Source organism: Solanum pennellii, chromosome 8, assembly GCF_001406875.1.
Source record: "Solanum pennellii chromosome 8, SPENNV200".
In the NCBI taxonomy this organism is placed as follows: domain Eukaryota; kingdom Viridiplantae; phylum Streptophyta; class Magnoliopsida; order Solanales; family Solanaceae; genus Solanum; species Solanum pennellii.
In genome coordinates, this window is record NC_028644.1 from 18,038,494 (window position 1) to 18,050,005 (window position 11,512).

The 11,512-nt window shown below is 38.2% G+C and overlaps 1 protein-coding gene across 1 annotated transcript; it reads left to right on the plus strand.

Moving 5' to 3' along the window:
* Positions 1–6,648: 6,648 nt before the first annotated feature.
* Positions 6,649–11,190, plus strand: LOC107027517. Its single transcript, XM_015228669.2, has 5 exons — positions 6,649–7,182; positions 7,508–7,594; positions 8,174–9,853; positions 9,950–10,392; positions 11,010–11,190. Exons 1-5 carry the CDS (start codon positions 6,649–6,651, stop codon positions 11,188–11,190), a joined length of 2,925 nt encoding a protein of 974 aa, XP_015084155.2.
* The last annotated feature ends 322 nt before the right edge of the window (positions 11,191–11,512 follow it).

Sequence of the window (11,512 nt, forward strand, 5' to 3'; positions counted from 1 at the left end):
CGTACTGGAGCGCTTCAATATGAAGAATGCTAAGCCTGTTAGTATACCTCTTGCTGGTCATATGAAGTTGAGCAAGAAGATGTGTCCTACAGCTAGGGAGGAAAAAGAGAACATGGCCAAAGTTCCATATTCCTCCATCGTCGGAAGTCTAATGTATGCAATGGTGTGCACTAGACCTGATATTGCTCACGCAGTTGGTGTTGTCAGTAGATTTCTCAAAAATCTGGGAAAAGAGCATTGGGAAGCTGTGAAGTGGATACTCAGGTATCTTAGAGGAAGCTCAGATAAATGCTTGTGTTTTTGGAGCATCAAATCCAATCTTGAAAGGCTATACAGATTCTGATATGGCAGGTGACCTTGATAAACGAAAATCCACTACTGGATATATTTTACTTTTTCAGGGGGAGCTATATCATGGCAGTCAAAGTTGCAGAAGTGTGTTGCACTATCTACAACTGAAGCTGAGTATTGACACCCAATTTTGACCGACCTTTAACCATTTTTAGGAATACTGTTCGATTAAATACGTATTTTTAAATTTATTTAAAGTTAGAATTTTTAGTCGATTTTGCTCGAAAATTATATATTTTCATATGTTTTACTTTATAAAACTATCGTAAATATTATTAAAATATTTTAAAATTATTAATGAATTTCAAATGTTTTAAAATCTAAATTATTTTCAATATTAAAAAAATATTTTAATATATGTAGTATTTTAATTAAATAGTAATTCCTACACTTTCCTTAAAATTATTTAAATTCTAGCCTATTCTATTAAAATTTCCTTCAATTTCTAGCTACTCCAATTAAATTTTATTTCAATCATAGCCTCTATTTCATTTCAATTCTAGCCAATTTAATTACAATTTTAGTCATTCCATATCTTGTCTCATCTAATATTAAGACTTCATATCATCCAATCATCTTTAAAATAGATCCTAGATCGAATCCTAACCCTCCATATCTATCTAATCTAACGGTTGAGATCAACTTTTCCTATCTCTCTCTTTAACACCAAAAGACCCAAAACCTAGAAAAAATTCTCTCCCTCTCAAAAATCAGAACAGCCGCCAGCCCCCATCTTCTCCATTCTCTCCGGCGATAATCACCACTCTCTTCTCCCTCCCCTCTCCTTGGCAGCCGCCAGCCCTCCTCTCTCTTTCTCCCCATTCTTTCCGGCGAAAGCTACCAATCGCCGGTGGAAGCTCTCTCCCTCGTGCTTCCTCTCTCGCGTCTCACCCTTTGCTCTCTCTTCTCTTCTCCCTCATTCTTTTCCTCCCCTCCTCCCTCTCCTCTCCCCTCCGCTTCCTCCCCGCTCCCGTTCTTCTCCCCTTCTCTCCTGCGCTTCCTCCCCCTTTCCGTTCTTCTCCCCTTCTCTCCTCCGCTTCCTTCCCCTTCCCGTCCTTCTCCCTCTCTCTGCCCCCTCCTCTTTTTATCTCTTTGCAGGATCACCAGCAACAACAACATCCAAGCGAGGCGACCAGCAACAACTGCTCCAGCCAGCAGCAACGATGCCGGCGAGAACGAGCAGCAGTGATGGCTAAGCAGCAGCTGGACAGCAACCTGCAAAGACTACCGACAGCTCTGGCCAGCAAACACCAGCAGCAGCGGAGAGCAGCTCCGACGATCAGCAACTCCAGCAGCTCCGGTCAATAAACACAAGCAGCAGCGCCAAACAAGGAGAAAAACCAACATTCTGGCGAGGAGAGCAACATCAACTCCGGTCAGCAGCAACTATAAGAATGAACAAGTGAATCTCTATCTCCGGCGAAGTTTGAGTTCAAAGACGGATCTCAACAGATTCGTCCTAGTAAGTTTTAATCCAAATTATTTAAATCTTTTTCATTACATCTTTGGTTATTGTGAGATGATTGCTTCGAGAATCTGTGTTTGGCATGTTCGATTTGATCTTACTTGTTGATTTGTGCTCCGTTATTCCATTGATGTGTGCTCAGATCGTACGCAGGTTTTTCACTTTCGTTTACTGTTGTACAGGTTGCAAACAAGCAAAATGTGTAGATATATTATTTTGTTGTCCATGTTCATATTATTAGTCTTAATCATATAAGATCGCTAATTTGAAATATCCTTGATGTATTGTCTTAAGCTTTGAACTGTCTTTTTGTGACTGAATCAATTTCGGCTCTAATAGTATTGCTTGTGGTTAGCTGCCCTCTATCTCAAATTATTTCTACATATCTTAAAACAATTTTAAAATCTTGTCATGCTCGGGCTGATTGGTTATCCCAAATCCTCTCCCTCTAATTGATCTCAAATTGTTGATATATTTTAGCCTCAATATCAGTCCTTTGTGATGGATGACTTTACTTGATTGCTTGTTTATATATGGTAATTGGCTGATTTTCTCTGGCTAAGTTAATTTGAAATATGTCTATCATGATCTTTTTTTCCTTCAATGATGTTCAATTTTTAAAATATTTTCCCTTGTCTTGATGATGAATTAAGTTGACTATTATATACTTCGTATCAAGAAGAGTTTTCTTTCCTTGCTGAATTTCTGGTAAATTTCTTTGCTTATCTCTTTGATAGTGCTTTGACTAATTAATTGATTAGTGTGGCTAATTGGTAACTTCTTACCTTATTAGGAAAAGTTGATATTCTCTTATTTATTTATATTTGGTAAAAATATATATAAGATAAAGGCTAATTTCTTACTTGTTCATATTTGGTAAAAATAATTAAATATTTTCTAATTTTGGATTCTTCTTTATTTATGAAAAAATATTACTCTATTAATTTATTCTTACTTGTTTATATTTGGTAATGAAATATTTTAAAATTTTCTGATTTGGTCCTCTTTTATAATAAAGAAAACAGTATATTTAATTGATTCCTTTAAATATTTCTTTTTCTTATTTCGTTTCCCCCTCTTTGCTATATAAATAAGACCCCCTCCCTTCATTATTTCATCAACTGATACACTCATTCACTCTCAATCACAAGTTCTCTCATTACTCTTCCTTCTCTCATTGCTCTCTTGCTACTTTAAAAATACATTAACATTCCGGTAAACATTCAAGTGTTCTTCTTCGCTATTTTGCTATTTTGTTTTTGTTCGAGTACAGGTTGGATCAACTTGTTTTTCATTGCTACCATTCCTAATCTACTTAACCGGTTAGTATTCGGGATTAGCATTTACATTATTTTTTTTATTCGTACATTTGTGTGAGCTCATTGTTCTATTCCTTTGTTGTGTATAAGTTGTTAAACAATTGCATATTGTCTCACCTTGACTAAATAAATGTGATTACTTGTGTAGTTATTTGATTGTTTTTACAGGTTTCAAACTTGAAGTTTAAGTTGAAGTTTAGCAATGAAAAAAGATTTATTTGTTTATTTGAATCTATATTTTTTTCTTATTTTATTTATTTGAATGTTGTAACATTTGTATAACTCTAAAGCTCTCATATATAAATTTATTTGGGGGATTGTCTAAGGGAAGGGGATTTACATGCTACTTGTTCATTGTGATTTTTTAGAAGTTAGAAATCATGCCTATAGGTTTATCTTTAACCACCTAGAATTATTGTTTGTAGGTGTTGTAATCTAACCAATTTTCAACATTCTTGACGCTTTTGTTAATAAGTTTTTAAAAAAAAATAACTAGATTCCATTAATTTTTGGATGTTAAAATCAAATCATAATAATTTAGTAGGCTGATTAGATGTTTTAAAAATGTTATAACTTTTTAGCATTGTCTTGTCACGTAGAAACCATGCCTAAGGATTAAAATGTTCATATCATTTAGATTTACAAAATCATGCATATATGTGTTACTCCATTTTTTTTGACACCTAGAAATCATGTTTGTAGGCTTGTAAATAAAATTTTAGCATATCCATAATAAAAACAAAAATTGTTGTGAATATTTGTGCCTCCCCCCCCCCCCTCCTCCTAAAATTAGTTAATATTATTAATTAATAATCTTATTTGTCCTTTTTAAGATTTCCGAACTCATGATGCAATATGTTGTTTTCTTAAAATTATAATGTTATTAAATTAGAATCATTTCATGAATTTAAAAAATTACTTGACTTTTAAATATATTTCATAGTAAAACCTTTGCATTTAATAAATTTACCACCTTAATGTTCTACTAGTTTTTTTTTTTTACTTACAAAGTTTTGCAACATAGTTTTCTTAAAAGTCATTATTCACTCTTCCTTTAAAACTTTGGATTGATTATGACATTGTTTATTTTTAAAAATAAATTATAAGCACTATCTCCTAAGCTATCGTTAGTGGGAAAGTCAAAGGAACTACGAGGTCTAGTTCCAAAATTTAAATTAAATCGACGCGTCCCCGGAAGTACCATCTACCCATGAATTTCAAAAGGAATTATGTGTATTTATATGCAAATATTTATGTGCCTATATGCAAACTAAATCTTTTAAATCATTTTCAAAAAAATATAAACTTTTATTATTTTTCTAAGACCGATCTCAAAACAAAATTGTTTCTATGGTGGAGGAGCGCGATCAACAATATCGTGGCATCACCCCTATAAAGAAACAAACATTTTTTTAAAAATAAAAATTCCTATTCAAAACTTGATCAAGTTTCAAAACTTTACTTTCGCACATATTAATTGCTTAATATTTGCAAATTTTATTTATAACATAGTCTCATATGCTTAAATAAAAATAAAACTTGATTGTTTATTTATTGATATCACCTAGCCTTGCATGTCTAAATTAATAAAAATAATAAAATAGTCTTAATTGTTTTATACTTGTTATCACTTAGCAAGCATATTAATAAATAATAATGAAGTGACCTTGATTGCTACTTGTAACCCCCACATAGATAGCATGAGACACGGCCGGGACCGACATTTGTGGACCTCGAGGGATGCCTAACACCTTCCCCTCGAGGTAATTTGAACCCTTACCATGATCTCTGGCTCGTTGACCTAAGCTAGACCTAGTTAGGTTAGATAGGTGCCCTAACGCGCCTTAATTCGTTAGGTGGCGACTCGAAACTCAAAAACCCAAGAGAGTTGTTAGGTCGTGCACAAAACCTGATTTCTACGAAAATGGGGCGCGACAGAATGGCGACTCCGCTGGGGATATTAGGTTCTTACCATTACGTGTTAATTGCTTATTTATATGGGGTTTACTTCATTTTTGGTCGTTTCATTATTTGTTAGGTGCTTACCATGTTTAGTTTATTTTGTTGCCTTATTTACTGTCTTCTCTCCATATTCCACCCTTTCCCTTTTCCTTAATTGTTTATTACCATGTTTCACCTCTTCCTTTTTCCCTTATTTGCCTAATTACATGTTTAATCTCATATCCTCTTCCTTATTGGCGTGATTTTAATATCTTGATACGTTTAAACTCCTTTATTTATTCATGCTTATTTATCTTTTTATTGTTTATAAACTGTCTATATGTTACCGCTTTCCAATTTAAATGCTAAATGTTTATTGATTTGATAATTGGCATTCCGCTCATACTTCCCCCAATTGGGACCCTCTTCCTTTTTTTTTTATTTTGTTCTCGTGATGTTGTGCCTTTGCACCTCTCACAACTACTCCAATCCTATTCAAATACCCATTATAGAGAGTCAGCATATGCGTGGACGTAACGGATAGTTTTACTACCGCGAAGCCACGAGCCTCTCGCATAGAATCCCTTTCAAGTCCGTGTCAAGCCAACTCTTAGAAGTCCTGGTTAAGTCATACATGCTGCATAAGCCCTAGGTGGTTTGACCCTTGGTGTCAATCCACATAATTAGTATTCACCCTCTCGTCTAAAGGTCCTCAACACCCTTAGACAAATCGCATATTTATGTGTCAACGTGATCATAATAATTAAATCAAGCAAACATTGTCAAAATGGAGTTTAGAAGTCGTTTGTTACTTTGTTTGCAGAGTCATCGCTCACCCTCATTTTCCCAACACACAAATGGTGGTCAAAGTTAATCCCATTTTGAAGACTTGGTGGGAAGATATTCAAAAAAATCGAGAGTTAGAAGCAAATGAACTGTTAGGCGGCCTCACTGCTTTGATCTCCGTAGAGTCAGATCGTCACTTAATCAAGGCATTGTTGAAATTCTGGGACACTGAGAGGTTAGTCTTCAAATTCAAGGATTTTGAGCTAACCCCAACAATCAAAGAAGTTGGAGGATCCATGGGTCTTGCATACAAAGAGCTGGAAATGATTGTTCCACACAAGTCAAGTCCAAGATCTTTTCTGAAGCAAATGGGCATGTGTCATAATCCAAGTCTACTTTGTCTGAAAGAAGGTTGGATTTCTTTAGAGTTCTTATATTCACGCTTTGGGGATGAGGAAGGTCATCAAAACTTTCACAGAGAATTTTCTTGCTCTTCTGCAAAATGGGAAAGATATCGTCTTAATGCATTCGCCGTCGCCCTATTAGGCTCATTGGTTTTTCCTAGAGAAAGAGGAAAGATCCACCCCGGCTTGTGTTACGTGGTTCGTATGTTGGCTCGAGGTGGGAAGACCTTAGTCCCCATGATACTTGCAGAATTTTTTTAGAGCTTTGACTGCATGCACCAAAGGCAAAAGATACTTTGAGGGGTGCAACTTTCTGCTGCAATTTTGGGCCGTCAAACATTTGTACCAAAGAGCTAATAAAGTAGACATTGTTAGAGGGACTATGGGGAACAAAATTATCAACCATCGCCTAAGGATGAAATATTTTATCTCCCCTGTGGGAACGGAGGACTGGTTCACATACCTAAAGGAGCGCTCAGCCGTTGAAATCCAATGGAAGTATTATTGGTTGAAGCCACGACGTGCCATTATAAGAGGAAATGAACTTTACTTTATTGAGCTTATCGGTTTGAATGGTGTGCAACCATACGCACCACTTCGAGTCTTTCGACAATTCGGACAGATCCAAATGATACCTCTGCGATCCCACATGAGGCACTATGGATATGACTTTGGGTCAGAATTACCGCAAGTGAACACTATATTGCGAAGATGGAAGAATGTGATAACTATCGATGTTCAAGAGCACCGACCCTTCTGCACACCTGAATACTACGTGTGGCTTTTAGAAGACGCAAAGCATAGAGATTTGAGCGAAGGAGGTCTTCCTGGTTTTGGCGATGAAAAAGAGAGAAGATGGGCTCGCAGCCTTCTCAACACCGATTATGACATTACCCCAGAAATGAGGAAGCAGATCGTGCCTAACATTGGAGAGCAACATAATTGAAGTTTTTTTCCCCATGTGTTATCCCTAGACCTTTAGTTATCTCTAGATTGATGTAATAAATTGAAATTATTTCAATAATTGAAAGTCATTTTATTGTCTAACTCTAAACTCCAAATTGGCAAATAAGGCTTGAATTAATTATTATGCATCACTTATGTGTCGCTTAGGCCTACCTCTGGCTCAACGAGGTCCCGTGCATTTAGGGCGTTTATCTCAAAACAACGTGTTGATATTATGATATTATCCTAACCCCTAACTCTTTTCTATTGATTCTACTGTTTTCCCATTTCCCAAGGTTGATCTGTCCTTCATCCTGGCACATACACGATCAAAAGGGACCCCCCTTCTCCTTCTTCTCAAAGAGCAAGCTCCAAAGACAAAGGTAAAATGGTTGACGACAACAGCACCAATGAAAAGGTAGAAGCTTCTGAGGGAAGACAACTTCAAAATGATCTTGTCCTAAGACTTGAGCGCAATATTTCAGATTGGAAGAAGAGGTAGCCCACATGCGTGATTTGGCCAAGTTGTCTATCTCTCTTTGAACCCAATTTGGAGAAAACATAGACAATCCTCCTAACCAAACAACCATGCCAAACAATCCTCCAATCAATATATCCCGACCTGAACCCACTCGTCCAAATACCTTTCCACCACCCCACGCCCAAAATACCCAAGTTCCATTTCACCACTATTACCAACAAACCAAACCAAACTTCCTAGAAACAACCCCAAACGCAAATATCCCATATACTCTTGGAAACAAAAACCTCAATCCAATATACGTGGAAACTGCCCCTCTGACCCATGACCTCCATGAATCAGAGTCCCACCAAAAAGACATTCTAATAAAAAAACCTGACTGAGAGATTAGACAGCTTGACCAACAGGGTACAACATGTTGAAGGAAACAAGAAGTTAGGAGGATTGAGCTATGAGGATCTGTACATGCACCCTGATGTAGAACTGCCCGAAGGATACAAGCTTCCAAAATTTGATGTTCAATGGCATTGGGGATCCCAAAGCCCACCTAGGAATGTACTGTGACAAACTTGTAGGTGTGGGAAGAGACGAGAGGATACTCATGAAGTTGTTTATGAGGAGTCTTACTGGGGAGGCCCTAGCATGGTATATTGAGCAAGACTCGCGGAAATGGGTAGAGTGGGTTGATATGGCAACTGATTTCACGAATAGGTTTGGTTTTAATATTGAAAATGCACCTGATTGGTTTTACATTCCAAATTTGAAGAAGAAACCGAGTGAATCCTTCAGAGAATATGCCATAAGATGGAGGTCTGAAGCGGCTAGGGCCAGACCCCCTATGGAGGAATCTCAGATGAAAGACTACTTCATTCGTGCCCAAGAACCACAATACTATGACCGAATGATGCTGGTGGCTGAAAAGAGTTTCGTTGAAATCATCAAACTAGGCGAAAGAATTGAAGAAGGCATAAAGAATGGGAATATAATCAATTTGGAAGCTTTACAAGCAACCAACAAGGCTCTGCAATCTGGTGGAATGACAGAAAATCGAAAGAAAACAGGTTCTGTAATGATGGCTCATGGAACTAAGACCCCTTTGAGGCACAAGACAACAAACCCACCACCATCCCCATACCCTCACACCCCATACCCTCAACATCCCTCAGCTCCACTCCCTATATCTCCCCAACCCATGCTAATATATTACCAAAACGCTCCCCCTCAATATTTGCATGCCTCATATCTTGTCTATAATGTTCAACCAACACACTTCCAAACTCCACCACCCACTCAAACACCAAATTACCGAAATAGACCTCCCTATGAAATAAGACCTACAAAAATTTATACCCCTTTGGCTGAATCCATAACACAACTTTATGAAAGACTGAAACAGGCTGGGTACGTCTCCCCAATTTCTGCATTACCTGTGGATGTTCGCGCAAAATGGTACGACCCTAACAAGGTCTGCGCCTACCATTCTGGGATGAAGGGTCACACCACCGAAGTTTGCAGAGCCCTTAAGGATAAGGTTCAAATGTTGATTGATACAAAAACCATCCAACTCAAGGATCCTACACCAAATGTTGCGAATAATCCTCTTCCTAACCATCAAGTCAACATGGTGGAAGATGGTGATGTCTGGGATTGGGAAGAATCTATCTGGACCCTCGAAACAGAAGAAGCCATGTCTACCACCGCCCCAGCACCGCTAATAGTGCAAGGACTCGCCCCATTTGAAGTAGAAGTTGCTGCACCCAGACCACCGTTCACTGTCTATAGGGCATCTTCCCCAATACAATGTGATACACATGTTGTACCTTGGGAATACAACAAAAGAGAAACGAAAGTGGAAGAGACAGATGTTGCAACAGGGGTCACCAGATCTGGAAGAATTTACACTTCTGAAATTTTGGTTCAGGGAAGCTCTAGCAAATCCAAAGCACCAGTCGTAGAGTTTGAAGATCAAGGTATTTGGAAAAAGGTTCAAGCTAAAGAATACTCTGTCATTGAGCAGCTGAGTAAAACCCCATCCCAAATATCAATTCTGGCGTTACTGCAATCTTCCGAAACTCATCGAAATGCCCTTCTGAAGATCCTTGGTGAAGCTTATGTCCCATCTAACATCACTCATGGAGAGGTAGCCCAAATGGTGGGGCAGGTCTTTGAGGCTTACAAAATATCTTTTCACAAAGATGAGCTGCCACTCGAAGGAACAACCCACAATAAAGCTCTGTACATTTCGGTTCAGTAGCAGGATAAGGTGACAAACAAAGCATTAGTTGATGCAGGTTCAGGTTTAAACATTTGCCCTTTGAGCACACTGACGAGGCTGGGCGTGGATAGTGCAAAAATTCAGACATGGAAGATGAATGTGAGGGCATTTGACGGCTCTCAGAGAGGCACTATTGGGGAGATAACCTTGGACATGCTCATTGGTCCTGTCACTTTCCCCATAGCTTTCCAAATTTTGGACATCCCTTTATCGTACAACTTATTGTTGGGTAATCCATGGATTCATATGGCTGGAGCAGTTCCATCTACTCTTCACCAATGCTTGAAGTTTGAATGGGATTACGAAGAGGTTCTAGTCCATGGAGAAAAAGGGCATCCTGTATACACGATTAAAGGAAGAGAGCACATGGATGGTGAAATGTACCATATAGTGGAGCTTGTTGGTAATATTGAGTTGCAACCATGGTTCAGCCAAAAAATCATAGATATGATGGCTTGGTTCGGTTTCGAGCTTGGGAAAGGTTTGGGGGCTGAATTGCAAGGGATAGTCGAACCTATATAGCCTGTTCGACATTCCACCACTTTTGGCTTGGGATATAAGTACACTACCGAAGAATGGCTCGATTGGCAACCACCTAGAGATGGGTACTACTATCCATTGAAGAAACCCATACCGCCATTGCATCAATCATTTCGATTAGCAGGTTTCATGAGAGGCATTATTGATGAGATCTCAGACGACTTGAAGGGGTTGTCGCTAACCAAAGAAGAGGGAAAGTTGGCAACGTCGTGATCAACGAGGAGGAGAAAGGGGGCCCTAGCAGAAGCAAGGAAGTAAGATCAACGTCAGCAACTGGACCTCAACCCCATATAGACCTCGTCGAGCATCTGGGTAGCCTTGGAAGATGTTTTCTATCAAGTTTTAATTCAAATAAAAAAAACAGTTTAATAAACGTTTTAATTCCCATCCCCTGTATTGCTTTCAAATGAGGACTTATGAAATTTTCAAATCTTTATCAATAAAGTTCTTTTCCCCCATTTTTGCCTTATATTTAATTGTTCGCTATTTTTTTTCTCACCAGCAAAATTCACTATAAAAATGTCGAATCTGAGACTATGGCATACAATGAGACTGCTCAACTTAACATTAATGACTTAGAAGAAGTCAAAGACAATGAGGTTCCCGAGGAGTTAATCAAAAGGGTTGAGGAATTCGAGGAAAACCCCAATCCAAACTTGGTAGAGACAGAAGTGATGAATTAGGGAAATGCAGAGGTGATACAAGAAACCCAAGTAAGCATCCATATGACAAAAGAAGACAAGAAAGAGTATACCGAGTTTCTCATAGACAAAAAGGATATTTTCGCATGGTCCTATGCAGACATGACAGGGTTAAGTACTTCAATCGTAGCCCATCGACTGCCCACTGATCCAGCATGTCCTCCGGTAAAACAGAAGCTGAGAAAATACAAGCCCGAGATGAGTCTGAAAATCAAAGAAGAAGTATCAAAGCAATTAGATGCTGGGATCCTCCAAGTGACAGAATACCAACTTGGCTTGCAAATGTCGTTCTAGTTCCAAAGAA

Bases quoted from the DNA above. Each gene is read 5' to 3' on its own strand.
- LOC107027517 (XM_015228669.2), top strand. From the start codon at position 6,649: ATGGGGAACAAAATTATCAACCATCGCCTAAGGATGAAATATTTTATC. The intron at 7,183-7,507 runs GTGCCTAACATT...CCATTTCCCAAG, and splicing joins CAGAAATGAGGAAGCAGATC to GTTGATCTGTCCTTCATCCT. The intron at 9,854-9,949 runs GTCTTTGAGGCT...GTTCAGTAGCAG, and splicing joins TAGCCCAAATGGTGGGGCAG to GATAAGGTGACAAACAAAGC.